Source organism: Ambystoma mexicanum, chromosome 4q, assembly GCF_040938575.1.
Source record: "Ambystoma mexicanum isolate Mex_15411 chromosome 4q, UKY_AmexF1_1, whole genome shotgun sequence".
Classification (NCBI taxonomy): Eukaryota; Metazoa; Chordata; class Amphibia; order Caudata; family Ambystomatidae; genus Ambystoma; species Ambystoma mexicanum.
Window position 1 is genome coordinate 122,389,837 of NC_090928.1, and position 21,707 is coordinate 122,411,543.

The 21,707-nt window shown below is 45.7% G+C and overlaps 1 protein-coding gene and 1 long non-coding RNA gene across 8 annotated transcripts in view; one reads left to right on the forward strand and one right to left on the reverse strand.

Annotated features, from left to right (window-relative positions):
* The window catches only part of LOC138467533 (zinc finger protein 583-like), a 667,149-nt gene extending 646,579 nt beyond the window's left edge, over positions 1–20,570 (reverse strand). For 5 of the 7 annotated variants that reach the window (XM_069607643.1, XM_069607642.1, XM_069607640.1 and 2 more), the window contains exon 1: positions 20,301–20,569. In XM_069607643.1, coding sequence (XP_069463744.1) covers positions 20,301–20,324 — 24 coding nt within the window. In that variant the 5' untranslated portion in view covers positions 20,325–20,569. Of the gene's footprint in view, positions 1–20,300 lie in introns of all 7 variants that reach the window. The other 2 variants (XM_069607638.1, XM_069607639.1) reach the window with 2 other exon arrangements.
* Positions 20,571–20,584: 14 nt separating this feature from the next.
* The window catches only part of LOC138467535 (uncharacterized), a 55,175-nt gene continuing 54,052 nt past the window's right edge, over positions 20,585–21,707 (forward strand). Inside the window, exon 1 of the long non-coding RNA XR_011268105.1 lies at positions 20,585–20,780. This is a non-coding gene — a long non-coding RNA (uncharacterized lncRNA). The remainder of the gene's footprint in view (positions 20,781–21,707) is intronic.

A 21,707-nucleotide genomic window follows, 5' to 3' on the forward strand; every position in this document is an offset into this window, starting at 1 on the left:
CCTCATGATCTTAGTTGCATCTTCCTTGTCTCAGTGTTTGTTGGAAATTGGGGTGGGGGAGATGGGTGTGATTCAATATATCCCATGAAGACTGAGTGGGTTGGGGTATTATTGGGAATACCATGTCTCGATGTTGGGTATTCTCCTCCAAATCCCTCTTAGGTGATCCTCCCTTGCTTGTCCACCTCCAGGGTCGGGAGTCAAAAGTGATGGTCCTTCCCTGGCCACCTGAAAGGAAAATCCCGAGGGAATAGATGGGAGAACACCGTCAGGTTTCTCACAACTGCCATGTGAACTGCAATCTAGAATGACAAAAGGCAAATAAATACTGACTGTAAAGGTGTATTGGATATAAAAGTAAGCAAAATGCAAATCAATGACTGAACAATTAGTGGCCCTTGGTGGAATTCAAGAAAGTATAGTCGCTGGATTTGGTTCCACGTAGAAAGAAGGCAGCACCATAGAATTCACTGCTTGTAAATCTTGTAAGAATTGATGTGTGTCCCTTCCTGTTTTCTTTAGTGGCAACACTGTAGTACTGATGGTCTAGTTGTAGGCATGACTATTACTATGGAGATGCCCTTTTCTACCACAGGTTTCAGTGGGTACTGGGCTTCCTTGATAAAGGTTTCATTTGGTCATCCTGAATGGACACTGGTTCTGTGTTTCTAGTAAGGCCTACCTCATTTGCATGTTGTGAGTACAATGTTTTGGGTGCTTTAGATACCAATACATCTACACCTGAATACGTTTCTCCTTAGTTTGTATTGGTCCTGATACAGCTTGTAAAATAGCCATCCCTTCATTCCCATTGTCACTGAGAACATCCAACATCATCTGTTAAGGAGTCCAGTAAATTGTGCACCCTAATTTGCACTGCAAGTCTCACTGCAGCAGATCACTGGGAGAGTAGACACAAATCGAATGGGTGATGTGACCTAAATCAGCTGACAAGGGGACAGTAACCAGATCAGCAACTGGATGATTAAATATAACAATAATAGAGGGTATTGGAACATGTAAAAGGTCTTTAGACCATTAAGCTGAAAAGAAATTCTCTGGTGTCTAATAAACAGAATATGCCACCAAGGGGGGCGTGGTGGAGCATGAAGACATGCTCGCTGTGAGCTCTGAGCAAACCCAGCCCACCTGCCGGCAAAACACCCATGTAACTTGGTTATAGGAATCAAAAAAATAAATCGCAGTGTGAACACACATCCCCGTGCATGTGACGGTCGTCGCCATTTCATTTGCTGACCTATTGCCGTTGCTCCTTGATGGCCTTGACGCTGGATCGATTACTCGCTAAAATGGTGCCAGAGGGGCATCTGTTCAGAGGAGATTCCAGCTGGATGGCCGTGCATTCCCTCTGCCGGGAACATTGAGAGGAGTGCTGCAGAGTTCCAGAAGCTGGCAGTGACTCAGGAAGCAGGTTCTGAAGGGAGCGGGCGAGCAGGGTTTTGCAGTTCAGGATCTCCAATATAGGGGAAGCAAAACTGTTCAGGAGGCAGCCAGTGAGATGTGAAGGTGAACACTGATAGTCTACTACTTTCGCGCTGTGCAGCTAACTGGTGCAGTGAGTCATAGACAGAGCTCCTCACCGCGCTTAGAGCTTCCGAGCTGGGGACGCTATGGGGGAGCGCCCCGGACAGTAGAGGGAGGAGAACCATACTTCTAACTGCCGGACTCCAAGCAAAGCGGCTGCGAGGACAGAATTGCAGGTGGGATACCAGGAAAGCTGTAATGGCCCCCTTTGTCACAGTTCATGAAGGCTGTGGGAATGACTCCCTTCCCCAAGGCCCTTCTCAGAGTTCTACTCCATCAGGGGGATGCTGCACGTTGTTTTACTGGTCTGTAGGTGTGGATCACAGATCCGTAGGATTCTGCTGTTTTCCTTTCACAGACCTGGTTCACTTTCCAGCCAGGTACAGAGCTGAAGAAGAGGATTCGTGATGCTCTTCTCAACTGGATGAAGGTGCTAGACCCATACTCCTATGTCCGATTGCTCTGGTCGGCCTTGCTCACCCCTCTGCCAGGCCCTGTGCCAAAATTGAGTATTCTCTCTACCAGCACCAGCAACTGTCCCAGTCAACCAGCTACCTTTAGGGTTTTTGCCAATCCCCTCAGGCTGGTTTTGGTCCTTCCCGCGTACTTCTCCGTCCTCTACGTGGCTTCCTGTGGCTCTGCAGCATTCTGCTCCTCTGGCACTGTATGGTTTCCCAACACAGCGCACCACCACTTCTGCTTTCACCTTGATGCAGGGCTTGCACGCTCTCTGCGGTTCCTCTAGGGCGGATCTCTCTCTCTCTGCTTGCTTTTCCCTTGTCAATTTTGTGTCGGATTTGGCCAATCAGAATTCCGGAAACACTAGACTGCTCCATAGTTTTTTAAGTATCACGCTTCATTCCTCTGCACCTCCTCCTCGTCCCAGTATTTCCCTGAGAACTCTCTCTAAGGTAGATCTGACGCTTCTTAGACCCAGCACTTTTACCATAAATCTCTCTTGGGTCGGCTATGTTCTTCCGCATCCCAGTACTGTTACAACTATGCACATGACACATGTACATTGAATGGCAGGGTAAAGGAGGGTTAGGAGAAGGGAACAGAATCTCTATGAAACGTTGTGGCTAGGGAGAAGAGCGGTGATAAAGATGGCCCTGGTTACTGAATTACTATATTCCAGGCATTAGCGGTACCGATAGCGCCCAAAGTGGTGAAGTAAAGGCAAGAGGCAAATATTCAAATACTTTTGGGCTAAGAAACTACCCGGAGTCCCGCGCAAGACACTGCAGAGAGTGACCATTCAAGGGGGTTTGGGTGTTCCAGACATACAGCGATACCTCTTAGTGGTGCAGATTAGTCATATCCTGGACTGGCCCTGTTCACAAATCTCTGAGATGCAACAAGAGGAGTGTTGCCTGCCCATATCACACTTACCGTTTCTGTACCCGGACGGGAGTTTGAGGGGGGGGAAATGTATTGCCAACCATCCGATGCACATTTAGATACTGGGATAAGGGGTGCAGAAGACTAAAAATACATCCAGGACGAGGACCCCTGAACCCAATATCTATAAATCTGGACTTGACCCCAGGGTTAAACAAGGACACTTTTGCCCCTTGGGAAAAAACAAGAACCCTTAACTCTGGAGAAATGATATGGTAATGAGGGTCCCCTCACATTTTTCCAATACAAAGAAAGGTTTCACATACCTGAATTAGAACATTTTCAATATGCACAATTAAAGCACTGCTTGTCAAATGGGCTGTTGAGAGTTGTTGGCATGCGCCCCTTGCACCATCTCCTGCGCTTACTCTTGGATTGCCCGCTGGATACTGTCTTTTGCTCATGTGAGCGGTCAGAAATGTGAGATGGAGAACTTTTGGGTGATTTCTCAAAATAGGCAATTTTATTAAAAATATACATTTCAATAAACGCCTCACTATTCCTACCCTGGCGAGGATTCCCCTGTTTTATTAAAAGTATACATTTCAATAAACGCCTCACTATTCCTACCCTGGCGAGGATTCCCCTGCCTATCATAAACTCAAGGCAACGCTCTAGCAAAGGATATCTGGCCCTCACACTTCTACATAAAATACACAAGAAAATATATCGTAATTCAAAACAACATCAGCAACTGCATTTATAATGTATTCACAGTCTTTGTTTAGAACCTGGGTGAACTCCCCTTCCCCAAGTTTTAGGTTAGATTCAGTTCCAATGTTCAACAAAAAGAAATAAGGAAATCCAGGTTTGCAACAATGTTACAACACAGTTCTTGGCTCCTTCACTTTGTTAAAAGAAAGTTCTATTAAATCAATGTTCAACCAAAAGAACAATTCTTCTTCTGCTTTGAATAATAATTTCCACTTAATCAAATAACACCAATAATATTCTTGGTCAAGGTGCTTTGCCAAACTTGATGAATGTCAAAGAAAATACAACTCCTTGTCAGATTCAAAGAAACAACTTCTTGTCAAGGAATAAAGAAACACGGCATCTTCCAAGCTATCTTCTTCATAGCACAATACATCATATTGTGGCATTCTATGATTTCTACAAACAGCTATACTCCCCCCCCAGAGCAACGCCACTGATGAGGAAATAGATCAATACCTCTCCAGCATACCAACGACACTGCTAGCTGACGCCACTAGAGAAACTTTTGAAAACCCAATCACTTAGGCCGAGATATCAGAGGCTATAAAAACGCTGCCCAATGGGAAAGCACCAGGCACAGACGGCCTGGGGGCGGAATTCTATAAAGAGTTCAGTCCACTTCTCATAACCAAGCTACACGCAGTATGGACAGAGGCCCTAAAGAAAGGGGAACTACCCAAAACCACCAGGGAGGCGGTCATCACGCTATTACTTAAACCTGGGAAACCCCCAGATGAATGTGGCTCATACAGACCGCTATCACTAATAAATACTGATGCTAAAATCTTTGCAAAAATATTAGCAGCCGGGCTAACCCTGTTGATGCCCTACATTGTCCATGAAGACCAGGCCGGATTTGTTGCAGGTAGATCCACGGCAACAAATATTAGACGGTGCCACAAGATCTTGGCGACAATACCCGAAGAAACTCAAGGGGTGGCAGTATCTCTGGACATGCAAAAAGCATTCGATACATTATACTGGCCCTTTCTATTTAGAGTACTACAGAATTACGGGTTTGGTCCTAATTTCATCAAATGGATCAAAATACTATACACATGACCCTATGCCAAGATAAGTATCAACAGCACCTTATCAGACACACTGGAACTCCTGGGAGGCACCCGACAAGGCTGCCCATTATCGCTGCTCTTATTTGCACTGTGATAGAGTCCTTAGCGGACATTCTTAGGACCCGCTACAGTACATATGGACTGTGGCTAGAAGGTAAACTGGATATCATCACATTATATGCTGATGACATTTTGTTGTACCTAAAGAATCCAGATCATACGCTTGGCAGAGTTCTGGCGGAAGTCAAGAAGTTTGGCGATTTCTCCGGCCTAAGACTCAATGCTAACAAATCTGAAATGTTCCCGCTCACAAAAACAACGGTAGCACCCCACGATCTTCACGGACTCATTTGGAGCCCAATACACATTCAATATCTAGGAACATACATGACTAAGACTGCCCAATTATCCCGCGGTTCAAATTACAATACTTTGGCCGATGCCCTGTGCGCAAAAATGGCACGTTGAAGAGCCTTGCCTATTTCAATGATGGGGAGAATTGCCCTTATCAAAATGATAATTCTCCCAAAACTCCTCTACCTATTTAATACAGTACTAGTGTGGCCTGGTTGAGCACTGTTTGCAAAAATAAAAAGTGCATGCATCACATTCACATGGGGGGGGGGCCCAGATTAAATTTGGAGGGCATTAACGGGCCCATATTCGCGAGCACAATACGCTGCCCAGTGGGCTACTAACTTCCTCAACCCCAAGAGTACACATCATGAACACTGCACACCGGAACCTACCACAATACTCCATAATATGACATGGTCATGTCCCAAACATCACAATTCCATCGACCCTACGCTGGTGACGGCTACAGCCTGGTCCAGAATTGCCGACATATACAGCACGGAAAATCTGCATCACCCGAGCATGGCGATCTGGGGCGACCCCCCCATATACCGCCTACCCTAAACAAGGAGGCCGCTACACACTGGAGCGCCAGGGGAATTGTTCAATGGGGTCAATTGTTCCGAGACAAACGTTTTGTGGCCTGGGAAATCCTTAAAGGCATAGTAGGAGATACGGCCAAACACAAACTGCACTATATGCGCATCAGAGCATCAATTAGGAACATATGGCCAGCTGTTCCAGAAGAACCAGAGATAAACCTGGGACTGGGATACATGTTCACTGAAAGTGCAGGGGAAATCACGGCATCCACACTGTATAAGACTATTGCTCAGACTCACCCAACAGAAGAACATAAAGCCAGAGCTAAGTGGGAACAAGACTTGGGGCATCAAACAGGGGACCACCAATTGCTGCAGGTATGCACTTTGACCAAACACATCATGTAATGCCAGATACAAACTTATACATTATAAGATAGTCCACAGGACACACTACACACCTGCCAGGCTCAAGTGCATCTTCTCCACAGTAGAGAGTACATGTCCGAGATGTCGATCTGAAGATGCAGGCATTTACCACATGTTGTGGACATGTACAAAATTAAGAGTATTGGGCAGAGATTTGTACAGTTCTAGACGAAATGGCTGACCAGCCCATCGAGTGGTCACCGCAGTTATGTCTCCTGGGGGCTGTGGGAAAGATGAACCCAACATGGCGGAAACTTCTGAACTTGAGCTTGCTGATAGCTAAGAGGGCAATACTGCTGAAATGGAAAAGCAATACACCGCCTAAGAAGGCAGATTGGAAACAAGAGAAGATATGGACAAATGACACTGAGGAACTGTATATAGATTCAGTACAACCCACTGCCAGACCCAGAAATATATGGGCCAGATACAAACAATACCTGTCAGACAAAGCTGAAGCCGAGGCCCCAGATTGACACTGAATGTAATCTTGTATGATGTAATGTTTTGAATTCTTAAAAAATGTGTGTATGCCTTATCTGTGTGCAATTATAAATAAAGGTTAAAAAAGAATAATACATCATAGTGTACAATCTTGCACTCAGCCCTTCCCTTCCAGCCAACAAGAACAGCTTAATTATATGCCTTGTTGTTAGTCTCCTTTGGCTTTGGACAATGTTTGTATAATTAATTCGGCTTTGGCAATGCTTGCACCCCTCTTGGCTTGGGATAATGCGTGCGCCACTCTCGACTCTGGGCAATGCTTGTTCCCTGCAACTCACAATTTAAAGTTCAGTCACTATGGTAAAGTGCTAAAATGTTCTGCTGCTTTATAAATTATACTTCTTGTTAGCCTTCACTTTAAGGATAGTTTTTAAGCACACGCGATAAAGCAATTCAAACCATTCTGGCAATTTCACTTCTACGCAAGGTCTAATTCAATCATCTTTACTGTTCAACAATCAACAATCGAGTGCCTCACTTTTACTCATACGCGAGTGCTACTCTTTTTGCATTGCATTGTCCAACAATTAACGGTCGAGTTTATAAGGCCTTCATTCACCCACTAGTGATTCTCCTTGGCTACAGTTGCATGCCTTTATTTGCACAAGGGATCAAAACACTCAGTAACACTCACCAGCTTCTGTCTTCGCTCTCTTCGCGTCCCGTAGGACTTGCTCCTCTGACCATACACTCTTCCTCAGTGAAGGTGTTTTTGTTTCCGCCATGCAGTTACGGAGTTCGTCTTGCTCCTGGGATCCTTTGCTGCACACCAACTTTCAGCCACAGTCTTCGACACGCTTCCTGCTGTGCAATCTCAGCAATCAGGTTCACATGGGGAAAAGAAGTCTTCCTTCACGCTTTCCGCTGTGCAACCACTGCACTTCAGATTCAGATGGGAAAGGAAAATCTGCTGCAGAGTGGTCCTGGCACCCTCTATTTCTACCAACTTCTGCTTGGACTGCCAGCAACAGGCTTTGCTTATACTGCTGCTACCGCTGATACTACTCCAGTTCCAACTCCATCTAATGACTTACACCGGAAGGGGCCTTTTATGCCTCCCTCAGGTGTGGTTATTATGCTTAACAAACTGACCACTTCTGTAACATTGCTCTTGAGCCCTCTTCCTCGTCCCAGTACTTAAGGGATTATGGGACTACAGAATGTGGGACTTGTAGTCCCTAACAACAAAATTAAGTTCTCTCATGTCCTCTATTTATCAGTAAGCCATTAGAAGTGAGGGATAGCAAGTAAAGTTAAACAAGGGGATTTCCCAGTCTTCCATGACCTGTTCCCCACCCAGGGACAGGAAGTGTCTGCCCTTCCCTATCCACATGAGAAGGGTCCCAAGCCAGGTTTTTAGAGGGGAATCATTGCTGATTCATCACACTCAGTTCAACCCATTCCAATGTACATGTTGGTGCCACCTCGGAGTCTCCCTTCACTTAGTTGCGCCCTTGTTCCACTCGGGTGAACCCCCCCTTACGTGCTGGCTCTCTGCTGTCTTTTACTGTCCTTAGTCGTGCCATCCTTATTCATTCCACTGGACCAATAATTGTTGTTAATTTGGGGCATGTAAAATATCCTTTTTTGTGTTCCTAATCTGTCTGCATTACTTTTCAACTGATGGCTTCCTGGCGGTATTCCGGTTACTTATTCCCTTTTGCCCCGTTAGCCAGCCAGGGTGTCCGGTTTGCATCCTCTGGCTGGTTCATTGGGAGTAAGGTGTATTAGTTTACCTGGGACGAGTTTGTGACATTCGCAGTATCTAGAAAACCGAAAGGGCAGGAATTGTTAGCAACCAAAGGGGCAGATTATAAAAGAATTTCCCAATGCTATAAACTTCGGGACGCGGAGGAGGCATCTATGATTTATCCATATATGGCTAAATGGGAAAAGGACCATGGGATTTCGATCCAGATTGAAACTTGGGGTGGATATGGGGTGGGGGGGGAATGCAAAGAAATTCTAAATGCACGAATATAAGGGAGAACTTGTACAAGATATGCTAAAGATGGTATCTTACGCCACACAGACTGCAAACATTTCCTGAGGTGTCAGACATTGGTTGGAGAGGGTGTGGGGAAGTGGGCAATATGAGTCGGGGGGGGGGTCACATATGGTGGCAATGCCTGGTAATTCAGATATACCGGAAAGATATCCTGTAAAGAATTAAGGACAGTTTACAGTGTTTCCTTTATATCAGCGTGTGTTAATTCTAGGCAGTGACGACGACGGAGTACTCCACAATCTGTCGGAGAACTGAGCATCCCCGATTACACAACTATAGAATGCAGCCCGCTTGACGATAGCAACGTTTTGGAAATCCCCTGTGAGTCCACTCATAGCATGCTTGTGGATAAAGATATGGGAAATTCTGTCAATGGGGGAGATCTCGGCGATCTTGTCGGACACTTATGCTAAATGCTATCAACATGAGCTCCATTTATAGAACACATTAAAGACAGGGAACATGTATACTACAGATCTCAGTATTTTTCTCTTCTCTGAAGTAATAGGGCCGACACAGGGTTATCAAAGATCACGACAGCCTTAGGGTTATTAGGGATACCGTGGAATAGGCTTTCAACTGTCTCATAGGAGTGTTTTTCCCCATCCCCCAACCCCGATGCTCAGGCCCATTATATTGATTTGGATATCATTTGTGTAATTTGTATAGATGTTTTATTATGTGTTTTTTGTATTGTATTTTGATATGTTGTAACTGATTAGTCTGTATCAAAAGTTTGAAAAATTAAAAGTTGAAAAATAAAGCTTGATAAAACAGGATACAAATGTACCTTCAATTTTGTATTCAGCAAAGGTGTGCCCTGATCTACAGGCACTATTATATAGTGGACATGAGCATTCAGAAATTCAAGTTGTAAGCTACGAAACCAACCATAAAAAAAGTCACTCGCCACCTCAATTATATACATACAGACAGCACACCATTTCTTACTCGCAAAGAGTCAAATATCACTAGCCAATGGCTAATGGTAAGTACACATTTTGCTCCCAGGTTGACATATTTCCCTTGGCTTTATTCGGGCTGCTAATTTTGTGCATGTGCATTCACATTTGTAAAAGGAGGGGCAGTGAAAGTTCCAGCAGCTTTTAGCTGCAGCATGTACGGGCACTCTTCCAATGGCCCTCATGTTTACGTCCATATTCATTTTGAAAACCCTGTGCACTTTAAGGGTCAGAGGCAACACCATTACGTCCACTACCACTTCGTCTGAATTGTCCGGCTCCTCTAAGGTTTGCTACCCAGCATTGCCACCAGTCTCCTCCCTGACCGCCTCCCATATTCACATTCATATTAACATTCTCAATCACCCCTCTGCCTGTGTAGATTCTGTGATTGAAGAGCCATTAACTTACACTATCATTTAATAATGTTGTTCTCTACAAGAAACACCATGGGCCTCATTACGAGTCAGCCGGTACGGAAATAACGGTGGCGGTAAACCCGTCGCCACCGTTGTTTCCGGACCGGCTGATCTCGAGTTCTACAGGCGGGAGGTGTCACTCCCGCCAGGTGTGACCTGGTGGGTTTAACACCACCCGCCTGCAGGCAGACGTGGAAACACCGGCACCATTACAACATGGTGCCGTGTTTCCACTTCCACATGGAGTCGTAACGGGCTCCATGGGAATGGGGACTTACACAATTCCGCCTCCGGAATTCCCGGGTCACCGGGGTCGCAATGCCCAGGTAATTCCAGGAATCACGGAGGCGGAATGGTAATACGAATCCGGCGGTAACCTGCCGGTTTTTCCGGCTCGGTTACCACCGGACTCGTAATGAGGCCCAATGTCACGGCTCGACCATGGAAGTTGTGGCATAGATGGCGGCTTCACTGAGCTGTTGCGGAATCAGCAGTAATGCTCTACCCTCTCCGAGGCTTGAGTGTGTAAGGCGACCACGCCCCCTTCCCGACGCGCTGCAACTTGTCCTGTTAGTACCTTCGTACCGACCTAGCGTTTTGCAATGCCCCGTAGCTCTCTCCTACTATATCCCCTCTAGTCTTCTTAGCGGAGTTTCTCTCTTCTTCCTGGTTCCTGTCGTGCCCTTCAGAGCTCTCTGCTTTTGTTTCCCACCTCCCGACTTCCTTGCGCCTTTCGCACCCTCTGGGTTCCTTTCACTTTCTCCTCTTATTTCCCCCTCACTCGTCTCTGCCGCCCGCTTCTGTCAGCGCTCGCCTTTGCCCTGTCCCTTGTCCAGCTCCGGCTGCACGCTGTGGTTCCGCTATCTTTCCCCCCTTGGAACAGTCTGTCTCCATACTCCTTCTGTTCCGTACTTACCTTCTGTTAGATCCTGTTTCCTCCTTCCCTTTCATTCTGCTACTCTCTGACTGTGTCTTTCTTTCTGATCCTGTTCAACAGGTGGTTCTTATCAATCACCGGAAAGTCTTCTAGTTTCCTCTCTCATTACTTTCTTGATCCGCTATTTCTTTCCAGGGCTTTTCCTTACGGGGAACTCCCTCCATAGTTCCTGTTGTGCAATCCTGGCCGGTATTTCCTTCTCTCCATTACGGAGTGGTTACTCCTACAATAGCTGCAGCAGCTTCAAGTGTCCTCATTTGTTCCGCAACCAATTCCCAAGACAGGCAGCACACCAAAGTCCTCCATCTGCTGATCCGCATCCATACAGCAAGGTTTTTTGTGCCTACATCGGCTTTTTCCCCTGATATTGGGGCCTGCTCCCTTGGGTCCGCCTGGCAGTAGTTTGACTTTGTCAAGGTGGCCTCAGGTGGAGGGCGTCCTTATCTCTACGAATGTCGGAGGGGAAGAAAGAACCTAGAGGCTGAGGAGGAAAAGAAGTCTCACAAGAAGGAAAGAAGAAAGGAGAAAGAACCCATTAGAGTCCACGCTCCGGAACTCTCAGGTGAGGGGAGACAGGGGGAGGTAACCGCAGACTCCGACAGCTTGCAGCGCCAAACGACACCCATGGCTTCCCTTGAACAATTCCAGGAGATGGTGAATGCCATCCAGAGCCTTCATGCCGAAGTTTAGAACCTTCGAACAGAAAACTTATCCCGATTTATTTCACCTTCCGCCCCAAGACCAACGAACTAGACCAAGCAAAGGTGGGGTTTTTGGTATCCAATCTGCAGGGGAATGCCTTGGCCTGGGCAACTCCATTAATCACTCAGAATGATCCAGCTATTAATGACTTCCCTCAATTTACGCAGCTGCTGAAGTCGAGATTTGGATGCCCAGAGGTCCAGTACTACGCCTACGAGGCCCTTCTTGATATCCGACAGGGTTCACAGGACGTCCAGACCTATGCCTCATCCTTCAGTAAATTGGCTACTGAGGCGGACTGGCCAGACTCTGCCCAACCGACCCTTTTTGGCAGAGGTCTACATGAAGATCTAAAAGATGAATTAGCGAGAGTGGCTCGACCTACGTCTTTCCAGGAATTGGTTACACTCACCCTTGTAGGAAAGGAGACAAGAAAGATGAAGAACCAGAATACCCCTTTCCTCCGGGATGTCCACTGGGGGAGGGGGGGGGAGTCCTTGTCGCACACAAACAGAGGAACCTATGCAGATAGGGGCCGCTAGAGGTCCTTTAACTCCAGAAGAACGAAAGCGCTGCAAGGACCATGGTCTATGTATGTACTGCGGATCATCGAAACATCTACTACGAAATTGTCCTGAGGCACCTCCCCGACGTTCGGGAAACCCATCTCCCCGGTCTTGAGCAGGGAAAGGATCCGGGTAGAGACAGTAGGTCCCTGCAATGTTGGTCAACATGACATTCCTGCAGAATATCATCGCCTTATGATATTTTTCAGTCTCTCTAACCTTTGGGGCAGATCTGACTTTAGAAACACTGGCCCTGTTAGATTGTGGAGCCATGGGACATTTTATCGACACCCAGTGGGCACAGGAGCATTGCATCCCGCTCCACCAAAAGAACAGTCCCATTCCTGTGGAAGGTATAGATGGATCTCTATTATCGTCAGGACCCATTACTCAAGAAACCAGTCCTGTCGGTATGAACTTGTTACGACATCAGGAACAACTTTCTTTCGATGTCATCAGAGCGGCGCATTTTCCCGTGATACTGGGAATACCTTGGCTACGCTGCCATAATACCCAGATTGATTGGTCAGCTAATACCATCTATTTCTCTTCTCCCTATTGTAATCTCCATTGTCTGCCCCAAGCTCAGTCCACCTCTGCATCCAACTGTACAACACTAGCATCACCAACAGCTTCTCCATTGATTCCGTCCTACTGTCAACAGTTTGTTGATATTTTTGGGGATAAATTACCTCGATCATTGCCTCCTCACCGGGCAGAGGACTGTAACATAGAGAACTGAAGCCGGGTGCTTCGGTACCTTTTTGTCGCATGTATCCCATGTCCATTCCTGAAAGAAAGGCGCTCAAGGAATACCTAGAAGCCAACTTGCAAAATGGGCTCATACGGGAATCCCACTCCTCGGCTGGAGCCTCTATGTTCTTCATTCCGAAGAAAGGAACCACCGAATTACGGCCCTGTATAGACCATCGCGGTCTCAATAGCCAGACGATACGCGACTGTTATCCTATGCCCTTAATTAAGGAGGTCCTTGAAGCGGTTGAGGGGGCCAGTGTCTTCACCAAACTAGACTTGCGGGGGGCTTACCATCTGTTAAGAATCCGAGAAGGCGACGAATGGAAGACGCCGTTCCGCACCCCACTAGGTCATTTTGAGTACAGAGTGATGCCTTTTGGCCTAGTGAATGCCCCGGCTATATTCCAACGTTTTGTTGACCAGATTTTTTCGGACTTGTTGTATTCATCAGTACTGGTGTATCTCGATGACATCCTGATCTTCTCCAAATCGCTTACGGAACATCGAAGACATGTTATAGAGGTGCTGCAAAGGCTGAGAGACAATCAACTGTTGGTGAAACCTGAGAAGTGTGCCTTTGAGGTATCCTCAATTTCCTACTTGGGTTTCATCCTCTCTAAGGAAGGCATTCAGATGGACCCTGAAAAGGTTAAGGCAGTGTTACAATGGCTAACCCCGAAGAACGTGAAGGACATCCAACGATTCTTGGGTCTGGCGAACTTCTATAGAAGATTAATTCCCACCTTCTCAGAAATAGTATTGCCCATCACTCAGTTGCTGAAGAAAGGGAATTGATTCGAATGGAATCAGAAGGCGGATCAAGCCTTCCATCTGCTCAAGAAGTCTTTTACCACGGCCCCTATCCTGATCCAAGCGAATCAGTCATTGCCCTTTATAGTGGAAACTGATGCCTGTGGAGGAGGTTTAGGTGCGGCTTTACTGCAAGAAGGGGAAGACGGAGAGGAACACCTGTTGGCGTATTATTCCAGAACGCTCACTCCTAGTGAGCAAAACTATTCCGTTCTTGAAAAGGAACTCCTGGCCATTCGTCAAACGTGCATTGAGTGGAGACATTTACTACAGGGATCAATCCATCCCTTTCTGGTTCGTACAGACCACCGTAATCTAAAAGGTACTGCAACAGATGGAATGCCGCAATTCCAGGCAAGCACCTACGGCATACTTCTTCTCTCAATATGACTTCGAAGTCACCTACCTACCTGGAAAGGAGAAAGTGCTAGCAGACGCATTATCCCGAAGTCTTGAAGAGGCAGACTTAAGGATCCTCAGAGACATGAAACAGTCCTGTCCGGGAAAAGATTTCTTGGAACCATCAATTCTTTCTTACAGGAAGTGGAACATGCCTCTAAGGTGACACTAAGTCCCTCACAGCAACCGCCTGACCTGGAAAGGAGAGGTCCTTTCTACTTCTATCAGGGTAGATTGTTCCTTACCACGAAGGACCTTCAAATACAAGCCATGTCTTGGTGTCACGACCACCTTCCCTCTGCTGGCCATAAGGGTCAAGTAGCCACACTATATCTACTTTAAAGGCAGTTCTGGTGGCTAAACATATACCAGGATACTAAGGAGTATGTAGCAGGGTGCTTGGTGTGTACCTCTAATAAATATTTAGTGTCAAGACCAGCAGGTCTCCTTCAACAAGAACCATTACCGTCTCAGCCCTGGGAACTAATATCTACCGACTTTATTGTGGATCTACCACCCTCTTTGGGGTATACGGCGATCATGGTTACGGTAGATTCCTTGAGTACATTGGCACATTTTTCTCCGCTGCCAAGACTTCCACCTGCTCCAGAGGCAGCTGCGATATTTCTGAGAGACGTGGTCAGGCTACACGGCTTGCCCCGAAGCATTATTTCTGACAGGGGTACACAATTTACCTCACGGTTTTGGTCCGCCATGTGTAAATCTTTAGGTATTAAACGATCCCTCTCTTCTGGCTTCCATCCACAGAGTAATGGACAAACGGAACGTTTGAACGCCACCTTAGAACAATATCTCTGTTGTTTTTGTAGCCAACAGCAAGAAAGGTGGACGGCGTATCTATCCATGGCCGAGTTCACCTATAACAACTCAAAACATTCCGCTATTGATGTTAGTCCCTTTCTTTTCACCCATGGGTACCATCCCAGACACATACCTTACTTCGGATTGCCCACTACTACCGTACCGGCAGTCGAAAACATCTCGAGGACTTGAGGTGCATTCAGAAGGATGCAATGATCAAATTGGAAGCCAGTAGAAGCAAATACAAGAGACACGCTGACCGCAAGAGATCACCCAATCCTAGTTGGTCTCCAGGTACAAGGGTATGGCTGTCCATTAAATATCTCCCTCGGTGGACGCATGCAGGAAAGTTCACAGCCCCCTATATTAGCCCTTACCCAATTGAGTCCCAAGTTAACCCAGTGGCCTTTCGCTTGAAATTACCACTTTGCCTCAAGAAGATTCATCCGGTATTCCATACCTCCCTTCTGAAGATATATAAACCTGATCCCTTCGGCCTCAAAAGATCGCGTCCTGCTACCCACACGGACCCGAGTCCCGAAGAATACGAGGTTGAGAGACTGATAGATTCTCGAGACAAACATGGTACCCTCCAATATTTAGTTCATTGGAAAGGATATCCAGAAGAGGAACGTACCTGGGAGCCAAGGAGCCACATTCACGCCCCAAGATTGCTCAGACCTTTTCATCGTCTCCACCCAGGAAAACCCAGGGGGGGTCCCGATGAAGAGAGGGCATGCTGTCATGGTTCGACCGTGGAAGTTGTGGCATAGATGGCGGCTTCACTGAGCCGTTGCGGAATCAGCAGTAATGCTCTAGTCTCTCTGAGTCTTTAGTATGTAAGGCGACCACGCCCCCTTCCCGACGCGCTGCAACTCGTCCTGTTAGTACCTTCATATCGGCCTAGCGTTTTGCTGTGCCCCGTAGCTCTCTCCTACTATATCCCCTCTAGTCTTCTTAGCGAAGTTTCTCTCGTCTTCCTGGTTCCTGTCGTGCCCTTCATGTCTCTCTGCTTTTGTTTCCCACCTCCCGACTTCCTTGCGCCTTTCGCACCCTCTGGGTTCCTTTCACTTTCTCCTCTTTTTTTCCCCTCGCTCGTCTCTGCCGCCCACTTCTGTCGGCGCTCGCCTTTGCCCTGTCCCTTGTCCAGCTCCAGCTGCAAGCTGTGGTTCCGCTATCTTTCCCCCCTTGGAACAGTCTGTTTCCATACTCATTCTGTTCCGAACTTACCTTCTGTTAGATCCTGTTTCCTCCTTCCCTTTCGTTCTGCTCCTCTCTGACTGTGTCTTTCTTTCTGATCCTGTTCAACCGGTGGTTCTTATCACTCAGCGGAAAGTCTTCTAGTTTCCTCTCTCATTACTTTCTTGATCCGCTATTTCTTTCCAGGGCTTTTCCTTACGGGGAACTCCCTCCATAGTTCCTGTTGTGCAATCCTGTCCGGTATTTCCTTCTCTCCATTACGGAGTGGTTACTCCTACAATAGCTGCAGCATCTTCAAGGGTCTTCATTTGTTCCGCAACCAATTCCCAAGACAAGCAGCACACCCAAGTCCTCCATCTGCTGATCCGCATCCATACAGCAGGGTTTTTTGTGCCTACATCAGCTTTTTCCCTGATATTGGGGCCAGCTCCCTTGGGTCCCCCTGGCGGTAGTTTTACTTCATCAAGGTGGCCTCAGATTGAGAGCGTCCTTATCTCTACGAACGGCAGAGGGGAAGAAAGAACCTAGAGGCTGAGGAGGAACAGAAGTATCACAAGAAGGAAAGAAGAAAGGAGAAAGAACCCATTAGAGTCCACACTCCGGAACTCTCAGGTGAGGAGACACAGGGGGAGGTAACCGCAGACTCTGACACCCAATGATTTGCCATTGCCATTTGTTCTGTGAGGGGCTAGGTATATCACCCCATGCAAATTGTCTCCAGTTATTGCTGAAGCTTCAGTATTAATGCTTGGACAAAGGCTGCCTTTACAGCTTCTGGACCTAAATCAGCAGGAGATTCAACTTTCTTTTGGTTACAATTGTTATCTTTGCATATTCTCTCTGTCTAGGATATGCTAGAATATTGCAAATACTCTTTACCGCATTGTCTCTTGCTTTTACCAATTCATAACACATTCCCAATTCTTTGCTGGGTCAGCCAGTCCCTTGCGTACCTCAGTAGACTTAATTACCTTAATTAACTGATTACGATAAACCCAGAAGGAAGAGTTATAGCATTGCATAACAGTTTTGAGATAATCAGAACTTTCATGTTCTCTCTCAATATTTGTAAACTCTTTAGTTACGTTTTTCAAATCCACAGGAGTCCACCTGGAAATACTGTTCCCAAATTACCAGCACTGTCTGTGCCAAACCACTGGGAGTGGTCACAATCAAGCACTGTACCTATGCGAGCGCGAGGGGGGCATATAGTAGAGGTAGACGTGCTGCCCTGCTTTGAACTGGGTTTTATCTGTGCACTGGATATCAGATTTGAGGGCTGCGTTTGCTGTATGGCTGTGGATTGAGGGTGCGTCTGCTTCTAATGACAAGTAAGATTAGGTCACATAGGCTTTACATTAGAATATCTGGCTTGTACAAGGAGCAGCATCTGACGAAATGTATCTGCACTTTCCTTTAGATTTTGTTCTTTGATATCGTGATCCGTAGACCACGGACGTGTTGGAGTGTATACGCCCAGCAATTGTGCCATCCTGACGAATATTTTTCGCAGATTCAACACCAGATTTGAATTGGTACCCAGATTGAGGTTTCCACAGTATAAAAGGTGTTCTCTTGGCTTTAATTGAAGAACTATGACCATCATGGCAAAATGTTGCATAGTAGGTTTTATACAGCTGTTAAGAGTGGCACTGTAAACTACATATAGTGTCAATCCATTGCTGACCTTTCTCTCTCTCTAACGTTGTCTCTTATCTATTTTTACCCTTTCTTATTTTACTTTATGTCTTTATTGCTGTACCTGGTCATTCTTGTCATTGTGATTTTTTATGTTTGCTATCGTGTACAACTAATTTACTCAATTTTCTCTATGAACTACTGCATGGTGAATGCGATATTTACGTTTGTTTCAATGGAAATGGTCTTGATTATGATGCTTTGATGATACCATGGACTGATTGTATTCTATTTTATGACGTGATGGTGATGAACATTTGTTTTTCTGCACCAATGTCACGGGGTGGTGTACTCTAACTGCCATTTTTGTGAATTGTTGGAAAGATGTCTAACACGATTCCATTATTTTTGGTTTCCTCAACTTTCCTGTACCTATATGGTCCGGATGACTGGGCATATTATTGTTTGAAAAGTGTATAGAGCTACTGGCCCGGATGATGGACAGATGGTCCGGAATGCATTGGCATTTTTAGCTTTTTCTGACAGAGGCTGCATATAGTCTTGAAAAATTGGTGTCATTAATGCAACTGTTTTTTTGTGAAAAAACTAGGTGTTTTGGAGTATTAATTGGAATTTAAAGTTAAGCAAAGAAGAATGTATACAAAAGGTTTAACCAACTTGAATCTAATGTCTATCTAGTCACTGTACTACATTAAGGGTGTGTAAACCGCTGTGTCTGCCAGTTTCCCTTCACAGCTGTATGGAAATAAACCTTGCCTTGCTCCCTATTTGCCTATTGGATTATTTGGTGATGGGCAGCAGCATGTGTTGGGGGTTCATACAGAAAAACATGAGGGTACATTTAGTGGATTACATGAACAATGAGCATCATAACATCCTCTGGCCTTGTAGAGCATGGCTTACAATGCCATGGAAGATCTGTACAGTCTTGTTTGCCCTACCCGCATGACGCAGTCTCCGGCAGAAGCGGATATCTTCAACACACATAGTCGGCCCCAATCAGGTGACTAGAACTCAAATTGTTCCTATTTTGGTTCTCAGGCAAAGACATCTCGCCATCATGTGTGTTGTGTAAGATGTCACTGGCGTGTCTGAATCCGGAGCAGAGACTAACATCACTGCTGCACAACCTTAGGGGCTTGTTAATTTCTGCCAGCCAATCACGTTCTGCATGTTTCCAGCCAGGTCATATCCGTAGTCATGACTGCAATGTCATTCTGCCGTCGCAGCACTATTATATATGTATCTTTATTAACTCAACAACCACACCCACACTGATGAGCGCTAATGAGGATGGCAGACATATGGGGTTGACTGCATCCTTGAATAGTGTCTGTCTTGGGTTGATAAAGCCATGTATAAAACAGTGTTGTCCTATAAGACTAAGACCATTTCTGGGGCAAAAACGGACGCTTTTCAGATAATCTACAAAACTACAATGCATTGCAGTGTGGCTCTGAATTGTAGGGTAAATTCTATGGGTGGCTACTGGTTGATGCCGTGTTAGCTGAAATGGCCTATTCTACCCTCATATTTCGTGCAGAAGGGTTTTTCCATGCATTTTTTGCTATTGCACATACACTGTTCTGCTCGCCAAGATTCCCCCAACAGTGATCTAGCAATTAGTACAAGCAGTCCAAATCTACGCAAAAACGTAGTAAAAATCTGCAGAAACGTTTTCATATTTCCATGGCCACGGAGGGGAAAACTGCTGGAAATGAATCTGCAGGCGATTTCTAAAACCTTCCGAGAATTTTGAAAATCTGTGCACAAAAGAAATTTCAATTGTCTGCACAAAAATCGACACCACAGATTGAGACTGTCTCTAGCAATTTCAATGTTAGAGAGGGTAGGCGAAAACGCTGCATGCTGGTGGTAGAGCCGAATGGCGTAAGTTTTGTACTGCTTCTACACCCCATTGAATAAGGATATTTGTATGTCATCATTGACTTCAGAAGTAATGTGCATCGCCACTCAAACCAGCAAGCCACCGTCAAACACAGATTTCTGCACCAGGTGCAATAACCTCCATCTGCAAGCCACCTAACTTCAGAGTAACCTTTGCCAAATAACAATAATTTGTTTACAAATATTTTCTGTCTTTAATTTTTAAATTATCATTTTACCGTGATTCTTCCCTGATATTACTGTTAGTACAGTTAAGCGCTCTACTTACTCTTGCAAATGTAACTTTACTGTTCTGTTTCCATAATTGAAAACCATTAGTTGTCACCATGTCAGGCAACTCTGCACTAATTCTATACTGTAATATTTTGATGCGCACACTGCGGCTGCTTAATTGATAAAGAGGTTTACTGACAAGTGGCGACCATATTTTGAATACTGCAATAACACCAGAAGATGAGTGTGGATACCATGTCCACGCAGTAAGTACCAGTACGAACACACGTCCCGAATTGGTAAAGCTAAATGTATTTTCTAACATTACACCGTATTTATGTCTTCTGTCCTCGGCCCTGCGCATCACTCACCTTATCTGAATCCTGCAGCAGCATTTCTCTTTAAAAAGATTGTATTTTTCGTGGGAAAATATCCGTCGATGAGATGTAACTAAATAACGATAGAGTATTGGGCATTAACTATACCACTTGCACCTTGTGACCCGAACTAATTGCAAGAGACAATAAGGGTTTACATGTCTACGGTATAGCAAATGCCATACATTTTTGGGACTGACCATCAGCTGGAAAACCTCAGCATCTAGTTCCCACTAGAGAAAGGGCCCTAGCAACGCGATCTAATCACGTGCTGTAGACGTTACGTTCGATGAATTGTATGTCCCATTCACAGAGTTCTTCCTCCTTTGTCCAAATCTATCTACGTCACATAGGCTACTTCACCCCATGAACGTTTTGGAGCGACAAGGCAGGAACCGAAGACAGAGCCACGTGACTGAAAGTTAACTCAAAGGATCGGTGGCCGAACAGCTCTAGTCTCGTTCTTGCTTCCAGGTGATTTTGAGATAAAGCAGGCGTACATGCCAACATTCTCGTGCACCTGGGAGCATAGCTCTCAACCATTTGTCTCGCAAAGACGGGTGAAATCACCCGATTTTGTTTCTGGCGGGTGAGACGCCCATTGGAATGAATGGGCGTGCAGGAGGCTTGGCGGGTGAGTCAGCCCTTTGCAAGGTGGGGATTGAGATCTTTCCACAGAAATCGCGAGAAAGGAATTTTGCCATAGGATTGTGTTGGCGATTTAATTATTTTAGGTGGGGAAAAAAAAAAAAAAAAGATATTTTTTGCTAGAAAATCAGGAGTCTCCTGCCCCAAATCGGGAGGGTTGGCATGTATGGGTTATATTGCCAGATTTCTGGCATAGCTCTCAACCATTTGTGTCGCAAAGGTGGGTGAAAACACCCCATTTTATTTTTGGCAGGTGAGAGGCCCATTGAAATTAATGGGCGTGCAGGAGACTTGGTGGGCGAGACCGCTGTTTACAAGGTGGGAGACACCTGCCAAAAGCGTGTGAGTTGAGAGCTATGTTCTGGTCCTGTTAACATACATGCCAACATTCCGAGGCACCTGGGAGGGAGATTTCTTCTGAAAAATCGGGAGAGAACAATTTCCCCATAGGAATGCATTGGGGAAAGTACAATTTTAGGTGGGATAACGTGAAAAATAGCAGTATTTTTTCCTGAAAAATCAGGAGTCTCCCGCCTAAATCGGGAGGGTTGGCATGTATGTGTTAAGAGGTGTGGCATATAGGATTATAACCACTGGACTTACATACTTGCCAACATTCTGTGACCAAAAAGCTGTAGGATTCTTCAAGTTTCCAAAGTAATAGAATAATCAACTTATTATATGATATGTCATTTATAACGTGCCTATACACAAGTGTTTCAAGGTGCGACAAGTCAAGGGAGGGGGAACAGA